The sequence below is a fragment of the Lissotriton vulgaris genome, chromosome 12 (assembly GCF_964263255.1).
Source record: "Lissotriton vulgaris chromosome 12, aLisVul1.2, whole genome shotgun sequence".
Lineage (NCBI taxonomy): Eukaryota > Metazoa > Chordata > Amphibia > Caudata > Salamandridae > Lissotriton > Lissotriton vulgaris.
Genome location: NC_141700.1, coordinates 431,163,444 through 431,185,170, shown reverse-complemented (window position 1 = coordinate 431,185,170; position 21,727 = coordinate 431,163,444). Strand labels below are relative to the sequence as shown.

The following is a 21,727-nucleotide window of genomic DNA, read 5'->3' as shown; positions in this document are numbered from 1 at the left end:
TCACGAAAATTACTGTACCACCTTGAGGTGTCAGTCCGTTTTCTATAAGTTTTAAAGTTATAGATCTTCTTAACTGGACCGGGATGATAATAGCATCCGGGTCTGTGTCTAGGAGACTCGTGTCTTCCTCTATTAGTTGGGCTGCCAGTCTAACTGCTTCCCTTTCTTCTTCACTGTCTGTCATTTTAAAAATGCAGGCTTTGCAGAGTAGGTCTCCAAGGAGACAAAGATTAGGTGCACAATATTTTGGAACACTGTATCCTTCAACGTTGAATAAACCAGAGCTTTACATAGGAATCTCTTCCTACTAAGGTCGGGCGGATTTTAACCTTTCACCCACTCCAGACGTCTATTGGAGTATTTACGGGAGAAAGGGGTGTGAAATATGCACGACTGAGTTACTCTACAAGTCTTGCGTTAGTTTATCGCCTTACCAAACGGTTGGGCGCCATGTAGTGTAGTTCCTAGTTTCCCACTAGGCCCTGCGCATTGGAATAACATAAACAGTAGTATCGACGTGGAACTGCAGATATTCCAGGCCTCCACTGACTATGCTAAACTTAATTGGGTTGTGTTACCAACTAGCTCAGAGGTCACTGGAAACTTTCTTCTCTGCATAGGAAGTGATCAGCTTCCTTGGCACAGACAAGAAGGGATTCAGTTTTCCAACAACCGTGCAACATGACAACTTTGCTCCTCAGATCAAGAGTCGATCTCTAGGGTCGTGTGAAACAATAGACATAGATTTCACTCAGTCAGTCTAGTGCAGTTTACTTTCACAGTATGTAGAGAATAGAGAGACGGGCGTGTATCAATAAAGGGTTAACATTTATTGAACAGTCTTTCTTCTCGTACAAGAGAAATGTATTGCCACAATTGCAATAATTGTTATTATAAAAAGTACTTACAGTAAGATAAGTATTGCGAAATAGAACTGTAAAAGCATTGATATGGTTTCTTAGCCATACAATGGTTTAAAAGTAATAAAACATATATACAGTCATATATACATTAGGCTAACATACTCAACTGGTGCTTCTAACTAAGCCTACCCCAGTGTGCCTGACCTAAGCCTAACACGTGAGAAGGGGAGTAAGTAAGTAGCTTTAGGTTAAGTTGGTTTTGCCAAGGCTTGTTTCAAGAATTCTCGTCTAAGGGTTTAGTCAACACCATACCTCTGAATAGAATGATGGAGGATTGGTATCTCCTTCAGGGGTCTCTCTCGATATCCCAGTCACCCGCGAGGGTAAACCGGAAGTGCCGGGACTGGATTTCTCTGCACGAGAAAGGCAGCGGCTTCTCTCAGCGCGTCGAGGAAGGAGGGGTGACAGCGTCCGCGGGCAGCTGGAATCGGCTGGATGTCTTCGCAGAGGACGGCTGTTCAGCTCCTTAAGCGTACTGCACCATAGTTCGCGCTGTAGCGGCGATAATGGTAATCAGCAGCTTCACCACCACAGGATAGCAGGCTGCAGCGACAGAGTGCTAGTTTTTACCAACACAGGGTCATGCAGGCAGCTGGCATCAGCAACAGGCAACGAACTCACATTGCTTAAGGCAACATTGGTAATATTTATACCTGACAGGTGCCGGGTTTGACGCAAGTTTGCTGGACATAAGACGTCAATTAAAGATGTCACTAGGAAGTGACAGTTATCAGTTGCTCATTAGAGTTCCATTACTAATCAAAACATAGCAAGCGGGGATTTCCAGGTTTGCTAAGTTTTTATCTTGTTGAAGAACTCGGAGTGTTATCTAGGAATATCAGATAGTGACTGCTGCACTGTCATTGCACTAATTGGTCGCAAAGGAAGTAGCAGAGAGTCATGCTGGAATGTGGCTCTGTTCGTGTGAGGCCAGAGATGACTTTTCAGAAAATCGCACTTGAACGGTTATGCCAATATAGGGAATAAATGGATTTATAGCCGAATAGGGGCATAAGGTCACAGTATCGATCAGGAACCTAGATAAGCACGCAACACCAGAGTCAATTGCTGAGATTCATAGCTTCCTGAGCATGGCTATGTATTGCAGGAGGTTTCATCCTGAATGTGAGTGGGGCAGCAAAGAGCAATTTGCTTCTGACAGCATCAGGCAAGCCTTACTGCACAACAGTACAATAAGATATGTTGACCCTGCACTAGTGGTGGATATCAGCCACATGGGATCTGGGAGCCATCCTTCTGCAAAACTAGGTTAGAGACAGTTGGAATCCAATTTGCCACTAGAGCCCTCTTGAGAATTAAACAACACTCTTCACATATTGAAAAAGTGGCCTTAGCCATCAGGTGCTTTTGCTCACCCTTCAATCTGTACCTGTTTGGCCACGACATTAAAGTTATGATTGACCAGTACTACTGAAGATAAGATGAATGCTTACAGAAGGCAATACTGACAGTGAAATCATATCATACATTCCTGAATGAATGAGGTTTGCAACAAAGATGAAATGAGCAGGTTTTGCCTTCAAACCATCTGGGCAATAAGGAACAAATTCAGCAACATAAATAGTTTCGTATTTTTCAGAGACTACAAGCTAGTACTTCACAGGGAACTCTGTCTTCACATAATACGTGTGAATCAAAGACATCAGAGCACTGTGAAAGCAAGATTCAGGGAACCAGTATTGTTTCCAGTGAAGAACACTATCGTAAAGTGGTAGGAGAATGTCCATGGCTCAAAGCTGCAACTCTGATTATCCTGCTCCCATCGTAACAGAAGAAGGAAAGACAGCCTTAGGGCAAGGAAAACATCATGCAGACTTTTGAGCACTCTTAAGAGGGTAGCAGCTTCTCATCATCACAACATGTTTTACAAAGTTCTGTGGTAGTAAAGTCAAGCACTTCTGGGTACATCCATCCCCAGATGGGGCCAATGTTGAGTATCTTTGGGCTCCCAAGTCAATAATCACTAACAATGGACCCTCATTTCAAAAAAGCCTTCCACGATATGTGCAAGTACTTGGAATTTATCACCAGAAATGAGACCCACAGAATATCAAAACACACTTCACTGGACCATTGTACACTCCACAGTGGCACTCCTGTTTCAGGCACCAGTGAAGGGCTCTATTCCTACTGAACCCTCCTGGTCCCCACTGCCCTCAAACCTGGAGCAGAGTCAAAGAAAACAACTGACAAACTATGAAGTTGTCAGTCGAGCCAGAAGGCTAATAGCAAACAATATCCACAATGGAGCTCTGATACAAAATCGTCAGGGGGGAGGGGAGTGTTCATGATGCCATGAACAATTTTTGAGAAGGACTTTTGGAAATTAATTTATTTTGTGTGGTGTACTCCTAGATTGTTATCTTGTGTCATTGCTGACTGTAAATCTCGTTGCACTTTACCCTTACTAACTGATGGTAAAGTGCCTGTGCTCCTCCTTTTAACATGATGAAATTGGCATACCCCTAGTTGGCATATTTCACTTGCCTAGAAGTCCCTACTATATGGTGTAAAGGTACCATTTTAAGTTAAATTTCAACAGTGGATTGCAGCTCCCATTGTGCAGCGAATGCAGTGAAAGTGCAAGTGACTCAAGGGCTACCCCATGTAGACTGACTGTGCAATCAATTTTGAACTGCAAGTTGAAAAGCCGAAAAAAACACCTTTTGGCAGGTCGAAACCTTCCTTTAAAATATCTATAAGTCACCCCCATGTAGGCCTTACTGAGCATAAGGCAGGGTGCATGGTATTTAAAAGAAGCACAGAAAGACATTTAATGTTATGCATACTTTAAAATGATAATGCCCAAAAAGCTATTTTCAGTGAAGCAAGGCTGGTTGTTCCACATGAAAATATTGGGATACAGTATTACATTTAATAATGCTATCTCTGGCTAGGAAACTGCTCAAATTTCATTATCGGACTTTATGAAGTATTCATAAAACACCCATTCATTGGTGAAGTTAGAGTCTTAATAGATATTGTGGAAAAGGTACTTTTGGAAAGTAACCCTTTTCCTGCCTACAGCTTCTGAAGACCCATTTGAATGAGCCTCAACTGTCATCAAGCAGCAGAATAGCTTCTTTGAAGAGATATGAACTTTCGCCCTGAGGATGAACAACTGGCCTTGAGTGTGGGAAGGTGTTATTCCCTCTTGACAGGAGGACCTGTGGGCTGGGCTCAGGAATTGATTGATTTTAAAGAGGCCTCCACTGCCATTACTCCACTGCCTGAGGGATAACCACCAGAGGTCAGAACGTAACGTGTATTTGTAAAGCACACGTTCGCCTGTAGGCATCTTGGTGCTGAATAACAGATATTTATTGTTACCCAACTCAATGGTACTCATTGTATTGACCTCAGATGGATGAAAGGCTGAGTGGAACTGATAGGATTTGAACCTGTGAGAATGAGATCAAAAACAGGCCCCTGCAGGGGAGGCATTAGTCCATTGAGCCACCAGACCTGGAACAGGGGAAACAAATGCTCTTTTATCTTGGTTTTAAGTAGAGAAGGACACTGTTGGATTGCTCACAGTAGGGCACACAGAAAATGCTGCAAAGGAAGTTAGGGTTACCCCTAGGGACTTTAACCTCTTTCATTAGGAAGTGGTCAGGAGTTTCCTCTACTTCCTGGCAGGTGCAAGGTATAAATGTGATATCCCAGTTCTTTGGACCTGTGGAATAATAGAAGAGGACTACACCTGTTGTCTGTGACCTGAGAAGATCCTAGAAAAGTGGACCTGCTCTCCCTCTTTAACCCAGGACAAAGAACAAATAAGTGAACTCCAGAGGTCATAAGGCTGATCTCCTGTGCAAGCTATGGGGACACAACAAGCTACAATATGCCTTTCATGCAACTTCACAGCTGAACAGTGCCAAGTGGACCTCCCATGGACCCTGCTGCTGGACTCTTCTAAAGTGAATCTTGGCCCCCAACTGCTGTCCCCAAGGGCCTAGACCTTTGGCTGGTTGCAAAGTGTACTCTTCCTACCTTATTCTGGAAGGTGGGGCTCAGAAACATTTTGGTTTTTGCATGCTCCAGCGGGCTGGGGCCAACCGGCCAAGCCAACCTAACGGAAGCGCCTTGCTGATTGTCTGGGAGCCACAGAGCCTACTTGCAATCAAGCAAGAGGGATATTTTGATATTTGATATTTATTAATTCTTATATAGCGCGACTATCGCTCCGGAAGGAGCATCTTGGCGCTGAGCAATCAGAAGAAACCAACTTGGTGGAGATGGAAATCATATGGCTGCGAGGACCAAAGAGTCAGGTCGAAGGAAGATCCAAGTCTTCAGAAGTTTTCTGAAAAGGGTTTCTGAAGGGGCGTGCCTGAGGTTAGAGGGAAGGCCGTTCCAGGCCTTAGCCGCCAGGAGTGAAAAGGTTTTTCCACCTTTCGTTTTGAGCTTGAACCTGGGTATGGTAACCAGATTAGCTCCTGATGACCTCAGGCAGCGCGATGGAGTGTACTGAGGGAAGCGCTTGACAAGATAGGAGGGGCCTGTGTTCTTAGTGGCCTTAAAGACAGTAACAAGGAGTTTAAAAAGGATCCTTTTGTGGAGGGGCAGCCAATGGAGGGTGTTGAGGGCCGCCGAGGCCGAGGACCTTCTCGGAAGTCCGAGAACGAGCCTGGCCGCCGCGTGCTGGACGCTCTGTAGCTTCTTAAGGGTGGACTTTTTTATACCTGCCAGGAGACCATTGCAATAATCGAGTCTGGACAGGATCAGAGCCACGGCCACTGATTTCCTGGCGGAAATAGGGAGAAAGTCGAAAAATTTCTTTAGCTGTCTAATGAGGTTAAAACAGCACCCTGCAGTAATGCGCGCATGGTCGTCAAAACTGAGGGATGAGTCGAATTGGACACCCAGATTGCGGGCCGATGAGACTGCACTGGGAGGTGCCTCAGAGTGTTGGGGCCACCAATCTTTTGGAGAAAAGAGGGTGTCTTTGCCTAAGGGTATAATCTCAGTTTTGGCGCTGTTGCACTTGAGGTGATTATTATTGAGCCATGCAAAGACTTGGGAAAGGCAATTCTGGAATCTGAGGATATGATATTATCATTGTCACCCACTCTGTAGGTATACATGTTTCTTTGTTTTTGTTAATGGACACATCTATTACAATATAACCCTTTACACTATAGGCTATCATGCCCTTTATTATTTACAATTATTTTGAGCCATGCTCGTTTATTCTTGTAGAGGTCATAGTGTCTCCAAATACTGTTTCATTTTGAAAATAAAAGATAAAATCAATGGTCAACCAGTAACAAAGCACACACTTTTACCATTGGGAGTAAGACATCTCCGACCTATAGTTATCACCAGAGGTCATGCCAGAATGTCAAAAACAGCTACTCTGGTGAGTTGATTTTAGAAGCTGTTCAGAAGGTGTCCTTCACCAAGAGCACATATTTTCAGAAACATGACTTTGTTGGGATACACCCTCCTATTTGATTAAAGCTCTTATATAGCAAAAGAGCAGGAAGAGGAAATGACATAAAACACCCCATGTATTGAGAAAATCAGGAAGTAACAAAGGAAGAGACAGCTATAATGGAAAAGTAAAAGGAAAGAGAAAGAAAACTTGAACTGGATTAGCTGCAGAATAGCGTTAACAGGCACCTGCAAAGTCTCAGACAGGTAAGGGTGAGAAGAAGTAACCAGGAGACATGGGGCTCAACAGGAGACATCCCTGGGTGAGTGACACTTGCAGTATGCAGCTGCCAGCTTTGTGCAGTGCTTTATGACACTCAGAACTTACAGAACCATGTAAGGTTCCCCAGACCTTGGACAACAAGAGAGCTGAAATGATGCAGCCAAAACACTGCAAGACAGAAGACTTCAAACTGGGGGGGGGGGCCTCGGAAGGGGGTCTGAAGTGATCCCAGGAGGGGACTCCAGGCTCTGGTCAAGAGAAGCACCATGCTTTGTTTTAAGTGATAAAATTGAGCAGCAGTAAGTCGATCCTGACTGGAAGTATGTGTAAAAGGAGTAACAGAACTTAACTGCAATGTTTAAATATGTTTTTTAACAGTTTTTATTGATTTCAAACAAACAACAAAAACATATAGTGTGTGTCAACAGCATTTTACATAATTCAATGTCAAATATTTTAACAGATGCAGGGACAGTCAATAAATACATTAGAAGAATCTGCAAGCAAGATCAACTATGCATCCAATGACAAGGTAAGAAAAATAGATATAAAGCCAAGGCAACAAGCTAAGCAGTATATAAAGGAGCAGCTTTACACACTTGGTCGTCAGAAAGATAACAAAAATCAATAGCAATAGGATGTATCAATACTCCGCCTCTGACCCATCTACAAAGGAAGCTTCATCATTGTCCTGACACATACCCAGGAACTGAGACCAGAGCAGAATAGCCAAAGCCACCCCCTCATCTGTGCGTGATGTTCTCATGTGTTGTTCCTCTGACACTCCCCACTCCAACAAATCATAAAGACAATGTGTTAACAGTGGAACCCTCGTACGCTCCAATGAATGGCCACTTGCCTCTTCGCCAACAATAAGGCCAACTGGGCTAGTGTCTAGGCGAACTTGCATCCCCTCTGGCGCACCTCCACTCCCAGAAGACAAGCAAGCAGAGTCAAGGGAACAAGAATTCCGGTAACCAACTCTATAAGCAGCACCACTTGTCCCTGATAAGCCTGAACCAGTACACATTCCCATACAAAATGTAAGAAGATGGGCCCAACCTTCCCACAATGTGCATAAGGGGTCCCCCTAGGGGGATCTATTTTATAGAGGCAATGCGGAGTAACATCTGTACGATGCAGAAAAGGAAAGTGCAAGAGTTTAATCCTGTTGTTACTGGACATAGTGCAGACAAGGCTGAACGTGCTCATCCAGTCTGAATCCGACAGGGTGCAGTATCTTGTATGTTCCTTTAATTGTCTCATGCTTGCATGCCTTCATCCCTTGTGTATCCTTTTAATTGCTAGTGTTCTGTGTTCTAGAGAACACGGTTAGAGTTCTGTGAAGTACATGATGTCATTCTACAACTGGACACAGAGGTACTTGGTTGTACATTTCTTCTTGGAGTAAAGCTACTATTTAATCATTCTTCTGATGGTATTATTGAATGACAGAGAATACTACACAGGGGTGTACCAAATCTGTTTCCAAGGCCCCACAAGCAAGAAATTGGCATGGTTGCATATCACACTAAGGGGTCCGTACAAATGGGTCATTAAGTGGCGTCCCTCTCCCCAACCAATAAGAACTTCCAGGACCGCAAAGGGCTGTGGCGCCACAGGAAAGTCAGACCAGAGCTCCCTCGCCACACTCTCCAATTTTACATAATGTAAAAAATGGCTTGATACTATCTCAAAAGTGTCCTGTGCCTCCTGGAATGAGAGGAAGGTAACTCTTGGGTAAACATCTCCCGCTTCCACACATCCCCTCCGGCCACTGCTCCATAGACATGATTGAGTCAATATTCCTAAAGAGCGTCAAATCCTATAGTTTTAATTCCCCACTGAAGGGGGCTCTGCAAATTACTTGGTGAACCACTTTTTCCCATATACTGGCCGTATGTGTGACCAAGTACTAAACAGGAAGCTCCGACCTGCCTCCCCGCAGTAACAATTGGGGCAGAGTGCCACTGCCAAACTCAGTCCCCAGAAACCATTTCTCCAAATTGTATGCCTCTTTAAGCCATCTGGCTGCATGCTGCAAGTGTGCAGCGTAATAGTAGAACTGCACATCCAAGACCGCCAATCTTCCGTTCTCCAAGTCCTTCTTCTGTGTTGCGAGCGCCACCCAGCTGCACCTACCCTCTCAAAAAAGAGACACCAAAAACTATCCAACTTACGGAAGAAATGATTCTCCAGTCGAAACAGGGAGTTTTGCACAGGGGATAGGCAGCGAGGGATAAAAAAATGTTTTGCCCCAACCACCCTAGCCATCACTGATAGAGGGAGCCTATTCCAGAATTTTACATAACTATCCAGCCCCGTTAGCCCCTATCTACATTCTGGAGCTGATGTTGTACCTAAGTGTGTGTGACCCAGATCCCCAAATATCAAAATCCCTCCAATCCCCATTGAAGACCCATATCTGGCAACTGCTCTTGTTGTTTCCCAATCAGTCCACCTAGAGGTGACTGCAACAACTTGTGGGCATTGATCTTAAGACTGAGAAACTTCAGCAAAATCTTCCAAGAGCTGCATCAGAATGGAAACAGAAACCCAGGCGAGCGCACATATATCAATACATCATCCACATATAGCGAGATAACAAGGACTGTATCCCCCACCCTGATCCACCAGGGTCCAGCTCTGCATGTAGCAACAGCACAAGAGGCACAATTGCCTGGGCAAATTGGAGGGATGAAAGAGGGCACCCCTGACGAGTACCCCGTCCCACCCATCAAGCGTTAGAAAGTTCACCCCTCACCTTGATGGATATGGAAGGAGTTATATACCGTAAGCGCATCCAAGCACAGAAGTTGGGTCCAAACTCATGTCTCACAACACCGCCATCAAAAAGGCCCACTCCACTGTGTCACATGCTTGTCAAGTTGAAGGGAGACCAAGGCCTTCTCTCCCTCACATTTCCAACGTATCATGCAAACATTGTCAATGTAACAAAATAATTGTGAAAAAATGGGGGGGACCCAATATATTTGTTTTATTTACATGAGGAAGGTGCGGCATTAAGACGTTTGAAGACCAACGCTGTAAGACTGGTCCCTATTTGGTTGTTTATGTTCAGTTCTGAGATTTTTTCAAGTTGAAAAACAATATATTGTACACCCATTACACAACATACATACACACAAAGCAAACATCCTGATGCTGCATCAGACGCCTATAAATGGGGATGCCCCAGAACAAGGGCACACCCCTCAGATGCCACCACAGTGTCAGGCTCGGCACCATGACTAGACCACTACTAATTTTGAAACTGTCCTGGTAAAAATGGTTTTAATAATGCAAAACATGCGGTAATCAGTGCTCAAAACTCATTTGCCACATGTGACTCCTCATTCTGGCATACGGAACTTGGAATTTGATGGACTAATAAATGCCCCATTGGTAGTGCAATTTGAGAAAGTGGCAATTACCATGCATTTTCTAAAAAAAATTCAGAAACAGGGCCTAAGATCGTTCCCAAATCGACATCAGCATGGATGGTTCCTCTGCAGTTAATACAACAAAGCAGATGGGGCACCACTGCACCCCAAATCCAGACGCACAGCTGTTGCACAAATTTAACTTGCTTATACCCATTTTATCTGTTCATTTTACTAGTAAATCCATGTTACTCCATATTTAGAATTGTAATAGTTCTTTAATTCCAATGTGCTATCCACACATTATTGGCCAATATTTTTTAACACTTCTTATACCACGGATATGCCACAACAGGCCTTTTTCCGGGCACGCGTCAAACATATAACATCCTTAATATACAGTGATGATGTCACCCAATGCATTTCGGACTTTTCGAAATCCTTCCTCAGGGGGCCACTGAAAGATTAAATAAAAACGTTGCTATCTCTCTCTGCCCGGATTTACAACCTCTCATTTCATACCTGTAGCGTTAAGTTCCATTTACACACACGATGGCGGCGATAAACTGCGCGCCATCTTCTTCCACAGGATTTAACTCCTTTAGTTGGTGCCTTTTCTACCTCGCCTATCACAACCTATCGCTAAACCACTACTCTATCTTCCTACACCCCCCATAATGCCTCTGTTCACAAAACCGGCAAATGGATCCAATCCCCTGCGTGTCGTTCAACACTTTCTCCCTCTGCACCGTGTGTAATTATCCCAGCTGATTCCTTACTATCCCCCGCCCACCCTGTTGATCTTATCACATACACAAAAACGTTCTTCTTAACCACGTTATGTTTTTCGTACAATTAACATTTTACATGCCAACTGGTTTAAAACATAAACAATAGAATCACGTCCAAAACGATAATTTATAATATTCATGTCCTTGCTCTGTAAAAACAAAATGCGCCCAAGCAGGTTAGTAAGGAATCAGCTGGGATAATTACGCAGGGTGCAGAGGGAGAAAGTGTTGAACGACACGCAGGGGATTGGATGCAGTTTATCGCCGCCATCGTGTGTGTAAATGGAACTTAACGCTACAGGTAAGCAAGTTAAATTTGTGAGAGGTTGTAAATCCGGGCAGAGAGTCAGGGGATACAAAACGATGACCACAGGGGTGGTATATTGGGCACCGTATGCAAGGTTGTGGAGGGATAAACATCGTGATAAGGGAGTTAGGGGATTCTGTTAAATCTAATTACGGCAGTTTTTTGGCTCCGGTTCCTGAGGGCATCGCTTAAACGTGTTTAACCATAGGGAGATTTCAAAAGCAGTATAATCATGTGACCTTTTTATAAATTGCATCTTACTGCAGTCATTTAAGCAAAATGTCTATAGCAACGTTTTTATTTAATTTTTCAGTGGACCCCTGGGGAAGGATTTCGAAAAGTCCGAAATGCATTGGGTGACATCATCACTGTATTTTAAGGATGTTATATGTTTGACGCGTGCCCGGAAAAAGGCCTGTTGTGGCATATCCATGGTATAAGAAGTGTTAAAAAACATTGGCCAATCATGTGTGGATAGCACATTGGAATTAAAGAACTATTACAATTCTAAATATGGAGTAACATGGATTTACTAGTAAAATGAACAGATAAAATGGGTATAAGCAAGTTAAATTTGTGCAACGGCTGTGCGTCTGGATTTGGGGTGCAGTGGTGCCCCATCTGCTTTGTTGTATTGTCTACTTCCACATGGCAAAGGGCGGACCACGTCATCCAGGGAGCACGCAAAAAGGTTCAAATTGTCTAACAAGGAGCATAATGGTTTAACTATCAAAAACAGGGTGTGCACGGCAACTTCTGTGAAGATTTGTGAAATCCTCTGCAGTTAAAGCATGCATGTCACAATTATATTTTTAGATTGCTCATTAGCCCTCAGGGACATAACTGCACTTGAACTTAGTACTGAGGTTATACCAGATGGATATCAGACATCACGCCGAACCATAAGACATTGTAAACACGTGCATAGGTTGAAAACTGTCTACAGTGCTTTAGGGCAAGAATTAAATACATCCTTTGTCAAAAAGCACCATGTGTCAGCTAGCAAAGCGTGTCAAGGGGTTGACGTATAAAGTCTTGTGAAGGATAAATCATACACTTAGGAGACAAAATGGAAGTAAAGCGTTTCATCGTTGTACCTTCAACACTTTCAAGGACTGTGTAAATTTGGTCAAATAAATATCGCATTGACTTCTAATTTCGCAATGGACGCATTCAAGGCAGCCCCCTAGTTTTACTTTTCCAGGCATGCAACTAAAACACGTGTAGTAACATCAAGGGCAGGAAGAAATGCCCCCTTACCTGTAACAGTTGTTGTCAAATTTATTATAACTGGCAAATGCAATTAACACTCCAAATCCAGCGCCTAACGAGTAAAAGATCTGAGTGGCTGCATCGATCCAGACCTAAAGAAAGGGGAAATATTTAGAATTATGGTGTTTTTGCATTGCCTTTTAGATAACAATTTCAAAATATTTTTGCATTCTTTTCGAGTTCTTTGAATAACTACAGGTGGATTCTCCTATGTCTAAATGTATAGAATGCAGTTCAAAAAAGTTTAAGCAACGAAAGCAAATTTCACCTTTAATCAGTACACGAGGCATTTGTAGGATTATGGATTTATGGTGATGTAATAGTTTTTGTCAGTTATGGCCAAGGCGGCCCAGCTTGTTCATTGTTAAGCACTGCATGGGCCACTCAAAATATAATTCAAATTGAAAGCATGTCAGCATGCCATTTATAAGCTGCAACCCTGTCTATTTTTTAAGTTGTAAACAGACAAAATGAACGAGTGCATATCTATCAATACAATCTTACAGCCTAACATAATCTTATCCACTTTATAGTTTAATAATGTTTCCTTAAAAATCGAATCACAGGCAAAATGTAAAAGCCATCTCTAACACACACAACGCTCTCTCACTCTCTCTCTCTCTCTCTCTCTCAATCTTACTTTTATCTAGCCATCTATCTATCTATCTATCTATCTATCTATCTATCTATCTATCTATCTATCTATCTATCTATCTATCTATCTATCTATCTATCTATCTATCTTTCTTCTAGCTATCTCCTTATTCGTATTTCGCTCTTTCTACTCTGTCTCTCTCGATTCTTTTTCAATGTACTCTCTATTTCCAATGACTATCTCCCTTGCTCTGTCTTTTATTCATGTATCGCCCATTATCATTACCATTCCTAAAAAAATCTGTCTTGCTATCACACCTTCCTCTGCTTCTAATAATCTGACTCGAATCTGTTATTTATGAATCTGTTCCCACTTTCCTGGGCAGAGTAACATTTACTTTTAGGTATTTATTTTCAGGTTAAAAACGTTTTTGTTGCATAATATAAAATGACAGCCCATCACCAAGAGATGAATGTTCTAAATTAAACATGGAAAACACAAACACTACAAAGTTGGAGCAGATGGGCAATTTCAGCCATTATTGGTCCTGAGCCAATACATTGTCCTCAGTGGCGCTCCCAACATTCTGATCTTTCATCATACTCTTGTAGCCTGCCGTAGCGGGCTACTGCAGCCTTTGATTTCCTTCTCAAGCATTAAGGACCCAATCCAAAGGTGAACTCCTAAAACAAGGGAGTGGGGGTTTAATAGGTGGTATGGCTGGCTATGGCGGGTGATAAGGTCATTAGAAAATGAATTCCGTCACATGAGGGCTGAATGTTCTAATAAATAAAAAATGCCTCCCAGGAGACAAGAGTTTTAAGCCACCCACCCCCAATCTTAGGCTTCTGACCCTATGGACATCATTACGATGCCAGTCAGACACCATGGCTGAAGAAGGACCGCCCGACTATAAGTTAGCGGTCCCACTACCCTGATTACCATGCGACCGCCTTCACGCCAGTCACAATGTGTACATTTTCAATTGAGATGTGTGCTGCGGGCTGCAGCACATACCCCAGTAGAAAATAATCACTTTAAAAACATCTCTGCACCGTTGTGAAAGCACCATGCATGCCTAATACATGGTGCAGGGATGGTTAGGGGGCACCAGAGATGCGCCACAGGCCCCATAGCAGAGGGCCAGGGGTGCAGGGGGCCCTGCTAAGGCCCTTTGCGCCTGCCTTTTCATGGCGGGTGAACCGCCATGAAAGGGCAGGTGGAAAGAGGCATTGTAATCCATATGGGTGCCTGAGCAGGCACCGCCGGTATTGAAGGAATTATTGACCGTCCGATGCACTGATAGCCTCCTTGAGCCTGTCAGAAGCTCCGCAGATGGTCCCTTCGCCCGATGCCTCTGCCCGCAGCATCTTAATGTGGCGGGCGGACAGCAGGTGAAGAAGTCAGTCGTCAGACTATCGGACCCACTGACATTGTAATAAGCCCTTTAGTTTCACATCTTCTCTTGTGCATGTTCATCAATTATTGCAGTGTGTACCCATGGCAGAAACTGCAAACATGGACAGCAGGAGCAGTGAAAGGAGTCTGAAGTCAACCCCAGATTCCCTCTCGGCTCTGCCAGACTGCATGTCTGTGTTTAGCAGGGCTGAGGGAGACACAGGAGGTGAGGAGAATTCCCCACTTTCGCCTTCCACCAGCGAAGGGACGGGTACTCAATGTTTTCTTTCTCAAACCTCCTCAGTCTCTCTCATTTCTCTGTGTAATCCTAATATACTGGAGAGGCAGGCAGAGGAGAGAGAGAGTCAAAGGCTGTAAATTAGAAATGTTAACAGGAGCAGGCCACTGCTGCTCCATTCCCTTTAACGGAATTACCAATGTTCAAATGTTGTAATGATATTTATACAATGCTTATAATATTCATGATATGCTTGCATAATATATGTATGTGTGTGTGTGTGATTGATTATTGCTAATGTACAGGTTTATTAGTGAAATGTATAGTTAATTTGTGCCTTCACTCTGTACAATTCTCACTTTAAATTCTATGCATATATTTCAGACATACAAATTAGGTCATGCAGTTTGACCCACAGAGCTAAACATTGTCATTACTCAATATGTATATTTAATGCAAAATGCTGATGAATGAACTACATGGGACTACGTGGGATCCTCTGGTAATTATTACATCTAAAGTTCACCACCACCATTTAACCTCATGTTCAAGTATTTTGTGATGCCATTACTAATACGCTTCCTATCAAAATAAAGAACATGGAAGACCACAGCACAGGCCTAATGGCCTACATCTAGATTACGAAAAACATGAGGAACACAACAAAAGGTTAAGACAAATGAGCATTTTGGTTTCTTCAAACAGCTTTTTGAAGCCAAATTCAGAGAACTGGCCATGCCAGTTCATCCATTTATAGCCCCATGAGACTTCTCCCAGCATGTATTATTTATTTATTTATTATAGAGTTTTGTATAGCGCGAACAAGATCCATAGGTATCAGAGCGCTTTACATTATATGAGGTAGGTTAGAGATAAAAACTTATATAGTATAACGATTCATAAAGATAAGAGGTAGGAAATTATACAGCCTTAAGGAGATAATCATATATATATTTACAGTGACATGAGGTAGAGATTAGGTTACAACTTGGTATCAATGTGTACCGACAGTCCTGGTTCATGGGTCTTATCGTACAGCAGTTATCTCCATTAACGCTGATGGCTTTCTCTCTACTTACAATGATGCTCTGTATTGGAGCATCTATGACTCAGTGTTAATGATGAGTTGTCCTACCTATGTAAGGAACTTACTCATCAGGAAGATCTTCTCTTCTCTCTTAAATGTTGCTGTGTTTCGAATTTTCCTAATGTTTGGAGGGAGTGAGTTCCAGATTCGGGGGGCTGCTCCTGAGAAAGCTCTATCATAAGTTTTCTTCTTCCTGAAAATGGGTGGTCTCAACAACAGCTCCTTGGCACCCCGCGCTGGTCTGCTTCCTCCTGATAATTCCATTTTCTGGGCGAGGTATCTTGGTGTATTGTAGTGGAGCGCTTTGTGGGTGATACATGCTATTTTTTGCTGGATTCTGGCTTCGTAGGGTAGCCAGTTTAATGCTTTCAGGTGAGGAGAGATATGGTCGAATTTCCTCGCTCCGGTGATGATTCTTGCTGCTGCATTGAGGCATGCTTTTGGTGGTGCTGTTGAGATTTTTGGTAGACCTGCTAAGGTAGTGCATCCATATTCAATCCTCGAGATAACTAAGGATTGGACTGCTAGTTTGAGATCTGCCTTAGAGATGAATGGTTTCACTTTTCTAATGTAGTTCAAATGAAAGCAGGCATTTTTTGCCATTGATTTAATATGGGCTTTCATGTCTAGGTTCTCATCCAATGTAATTCCTAGTGATTTCGCTGAGTTAACTAGAGTAGGGGTGCAATTTAGCGCTGTCACCAGTTTGGTTCATTCCTTCACTTCTGTATGGTTCTTTGGGGGTGAAATTAGTAGGAACTCTGTTTTATGTGCATTAAGCTTCAGATGGTTTTTCGTTAGCCATTGCAATGATATTTTTAAGGCCTCATTCATTAACTTGATGTCTTCCAGAGACGTGATCTTGATATAAATTTGCATGTCTTCTGCGTACATGTGATAGGATATCTTTGAGTTTCGGAGAATTTCTGTAAGAGGTTCGACATGCATGTTGAACAGAGATGGAGATAATGTAGATCCTTGAGGGACTCCAATTGAGTTAGGGCAAGATGGTGAAAGTGATTGGTTGACCAGGAATCTTTGTGTTCTATTCTGAAGGAAGGATTATAAACCATTTCAGAACATTTCCAGACATTCCCATTCTGTCATGGAGCCTGGTCAGTAAAGTTTAGTGATTTACCGTGTCAAACGCAGATGACAGGTCCAGGAGGATCAGTAGGCATGTTCGATTTTGGTCTAGGGCCTGTAGTGCGTCTTCGACAATATTAAGGATCGCTGTTTCCGTACTGTGTCCTGTTCTGAATCCTGATTGGCAGACATCCAGTAGGGTGAAATTAGTGATGTGTTGGCTCAGTTGACCTTGCACGCATTTCTCAATTAGTTTGGCAAGTAATGGTATATTGGTCACTGGGCAAAAATTATTAGGATCTGCCGGGTCCGCTGTAGGTTTTTTGATGATGGGGATGACTTGACCTGTTTTTAGGCAATCTGGAAGGATCCCTTGGGATAGAGAGGCATTTATTATTTTCATCCAAATTGGAATCACAATAAGGCTGATTTCTTTTAGGCATTTTGAAGGGAGTGGGTCGTTGTAGTGGTTGTTAGGTTTAATATCGGAGAGCGTTTTGGCGATGGTAATCTGGTCATATAATTTGAAGGTATCCCATTGTGCCTTGTTTTTTGCACTATTATAGACCATTTTCGAAGTTGTATCGATCGTTGACGGTGGTTGGTTGGGAAGGTTGTCAGCTGCACTTCTGAGCTCTCTTTCAAGCGTGTTGGCCTTATCGGTGAAAAATGTTGAGAATTCTTCCCAGCTTAGTTGCGTTTTTGTAGTCTCTTGGGCCGATTTGGCCAGCTTATTGGATTGTTGCTTTAAGATTTTGAATAGTTTCCGTGGTCTGTTTTTGGCGTTATCCAACTCTGATCTTATAAATTCCTTTTTGGAGTTGAGGATCTTTTTGTTGTATTCGTTTCTGATTTTTCTGAGGGATTTCAGTTCGGGGGATGATAGGTGTTGTCTCCATTTTCTTTCAGCAAGTCTCAGTTTCCGCCTGTCTTCATTCAGTGTCCCATTAAACAATGGATTTTTAACCTTCTCTGTGTCTCTTTTCAGTTTTAGTGGCATGGTGGCGTTGACAATATTCGCTACTGATGTATTGTAGTGATATGTTAGATCATTCACATTCTGCAGGTTGTTAGGTGGATTTACGTCCCTCTCACATCTTTCTGCTAGTAGATCAAAATTAGAATCTTTTGTATCTCGAGTCCATTTTTTAAGTGTGACATGTTGTATGGTCTTGTTCTTTTTCACTGTGGGTATCAGGAAGGGTATGGCATGGTGATCTGACCAGTCGCACTGAGCAATTGTGAGGATTGAAGTATCATTGTTTTTTTATATTATCCAGTCTTACGTATTTCCTTTCGAGCGTGTTGGTTGTGTGCATGCTTGGGTGAGGTTTAGCTCCGCTAAAAAGTCTTTGAGAGCGTTGACCTGTTTGTCATTGCAGTCGTCCCAGTGTAAATTAAAATCACCAAGCAATATGTTATTGGCGTCGGTGTAAGAGTTAGCCGTTATGATCTCCATTAACTGGTCTATGAACATAGCGATATCTCCTGGTGGCTGAAAAATCGCATGCAGATTGCATCTTTGGTTGTCTGCCGATCTTATATTGAGACCTAGATATTCACAGGATTATAGTGGGTCGGATTGTATTTGGTTGACCTCTATATCCGATTGGTGTATGCAGGCTATACCCCCTCCAGTCTTTTTTAGTCTATCTAGTCTCACAATGTTATACTGAGGGGGTACTAGGAGATCCATGATTGGAGACGAGGACTCCGAAAGCCATGTTTCTGTAAGGATTGTCATGTCAATTTCCTTGCTGATGATGAGGTCAGCTATGTCTGATGCATGTTTTGTTGCGGACCAACAGTTGAGCAGTAGGCATATCAGAGGTTTCCCTGAGCTACTTGGGTTCGGTTTTTGCGAGTCTTTGATTAGCTGGACATGTAGTAAGATGTTAAGGTTGGGTTTCCTTTCATTTTGTCTGGATGTTCTATTAGGGTTGATCGGTACTGTTCTAATTTCCTCCCCTCTATTGTGGTCCATTGGCTCATATGTTCGGAGTAAGGCAAGGGTTTCATCTTCCGACACGTAATCACGAGTCCTATCTGGTCGGTTGTGCCTACTTGATAATTGCATGGCCGTCTCATTGCTCTTTCTCTGCGATTTGTGCACTAGTTCTTGGATATGCACGACTTTGGAGTGAGTGCTTACCATGATTTCAAGTAACTTTTTCATCTCTTGGAGAGTGCTTAGTGTGTCTTGTGCCATGTTGCCAATTTGTGTTTGAAGATCTTTGATCTCTCTATGATTTTGGAATGACCTCTTGGGAATGATTACTCGCTTTTTTCGGGATTCGCATTTTGCTTTTCTGTGTTTTTGATCTGTTCTTTTTGCCGCGATCCTTTCCTTTTTGTCATAAGTTTGGTTGTCTGCTCCGTTTCTATTTGCGATTTGGGATGTGTTATCTATGCTTTGTGATCTTAGTAATACGTTTGGTTCTAGATGTCACTTGTCCTGTACTATAGCGGGATAAGGATTGGTTGTATTTTTAAAGACCTCTTACACAACACAACCGCAACCAATTGAAGCAAGAACTATCCTCAGCAAACGCGGCCCAAGAAAACGTTTCCTCAAACAAAAAGAAAAAATCTTGGGGGGCATGGTCATGATGCCTTCATTTCACTGCGGTAAGGAGCTGAAACGCATATTTTTTCTTAACAGCTGGGGCACGTCTCCGGGACTGGAATCAGGGCCACAATTTTGTTTCCTTTCCTCACAAAATGTCCTAATGCCTGCATCTTCACAGTCTTCTGCAAACAAACACTGATACAAGGAATAACATCCTGGATTATTTTGCTTTTTTCAACTGCATGTTTCTCAGCAATTGTTTGGTTTTTGCTTTGTTGGACATGTAAACTACTTATTGACGTCTGGGTCAACCAATATACTATATATTTGAGCAAACCAACATAAGGCTACACTTGAAGATTTCTAAATTTTCAACTAGCCACAAATTTAATAATTGCTTATTAAAACTGCTGTGTTGTGCGATTTCTCTCCACTCTCCCTCAAAAACTGTTCTTTTGTGGCAGTGTCGTTCATGTCTATGAAGAGAATCAAATCTGTCAAGAGTGCAGCCTTCACTACTGTTCAACGTCCTAAGACTCCTGCCTTGACAACTTCAAACCCTTTTTCGATACTACAAAGTGAAATGGAAGATCCAGAGCAGATTATCTCCCCCCCCACTTGCAGGGGCATCCTTATCAATTTCCGCATCCACTTCCACCCATGCTTCGCATTCCTCTCTGTCAAATGGGAAAAATACTTCTAAGCCTACACCTCCCTCAACATCGTCAACTACTAAACTTGTCAAAAGGACCCTCCTTCACTAGCTGCTTCTCCTCCAGCAACATCTGTAGACTTACTCTTTGATGAGATACGGGCTCTCAAACCCTATATGGAAGAAACAAATTTACGTTTGCAAAGCCTAGAGGATAAATGGTCTACGTTTGACAACAAAATTAATCAAATGAAATGTCAAATAGAATCTCTGCAAACATCTTCTCAGCGGATTCATCCTACAAAGGTAGAGATATCTCAACTTCAGAATCAAAAGGAAAACCTCAAAAACTGAAGCAGAGGTAACAATCTATGAATCTATGGTTTAGCTGAAGGTCTGGAAGGCTCCAACCCTATTTCTTTCTTTCAGTCCTTTCTTCCTCAGGTCCTTGTGTTCCCTGAATCATCAAATTTATATATACAAAGAGGACACATGCTTGGTCATGCTCCTCAGACCTCTTCATCCTCACACAAAGCAAGAGGTGTAATGTTATACTTTCTAGAATATACTGATTTGTTAAAATATTTACAGGCAGTTAAATGTAAATGCATAGAATTAAGTCACAGCAGAGAGAAGAAAATGTTTCTGAGCTTTGCGAACAGCACTACAAGACTTAAATGCTAGATTCAGTTTAATCCATCCTTACCTCTTCAAAGTGACTTATAGAAATAAAACAACTACATATGAGGACCCAGCCCTGCTTCAGTGATTCATCGACAACTGTAAAGAAGAAACCATGGAGATTGCAATATCCTCAACCTCTACTTAATATATTAATTTTCTTCTTGTATGAAGTTATCCCTACTGTTTTTATTGTATTTGCTTCCACAACATGTTGAATAATTGTAATGTTGTCCCTTATGTTTTCCTTATCCGGTGCCGTTTCTCTGTTCCATCCATCGTTGTATAGTCCACTTGGATTATTTTCCTCCTCGTTACTTGTCCCGGAGTTTTGAATGATTGTTCCTTCTTCTCCTTGTTGCCTCAACACCCGCCACCTCATGTTTGTGTTTTTGGTATGTTTTATTGTTTACTTTATCTGGTGTAACCCTGGGCGGAAAACTATGCTAGGCTCGCGGAGTGTGCGTAGTTTGCACAACTACGCGCTAAGCAAATCGCACGTAGCACAGTGCAAAAACATGTAGCGGGCATTTTTTGCTCACTTGCGGTCCTCAACGTCAAGTTGGCGACTGCGAGCGAGCAAAATCACATCCCGGCGAGACTTTTTCCTCAATCGCAATCGGCAACATCAAGTTGCCGATCACGAGAATGGAAAAAAAAACTCCCGGAGAGATTCTCAACGCAGGGAGGTCAGGTTTCTCATTTCAAGTGGCCGTATATGCTAGCGATGAGAAACTACCAGTCCGCGTTGAGAAAACTGCCGCTCAAGTACAAATCTACCCAGGTGGCAGAAAACAACCACTTGCACTGTGCATGATGCTGTTCGTAATGATTGCCAAGTGTGGACAAGCATCCGGCACTGTGCAATCATTGCGAACCGCATTTCTCTACCGCACTACGCAGTTCGCGTAGCTATGAGTAGCGTGCATAGTGCGAAGTGCACTTCGCATAGCTAGGCTTTGCACGACTTCGTGAATTAAGCCCAGGGTTATTCTGGTGTCTATCTCTTTTTCCCTATTTATCTATCTTTTTATTTCTTTCTTTCTTTCCTGTCCTCCTCCTATC

The 21,727-nt window shown here is 42.7% G+C and overlaps 1 protein-coding gene across 1 annotated transcript in view; it reads right to left on the bottom strand.

Annotated features, from left to right (window-relative positions):
* Nucleotides 1–21,727, bottom strand: part of SLC6A2 (solute carrier family 6 member 2) — a 1,509,850-nt gene that overhangs the window by 611,637 nt on the left and 876,486 nt on the right. The window contains exon 7 of the mRNA XM_086945193.1: nt 12,345–12,448. Coding sequence (XP_086801319.1) covers nt 12,345–12,448 — 104 coding nt within the window. The remainder of the gene's footprint in view (nt 1–12,344; nt 12,449–21,727) is intronic.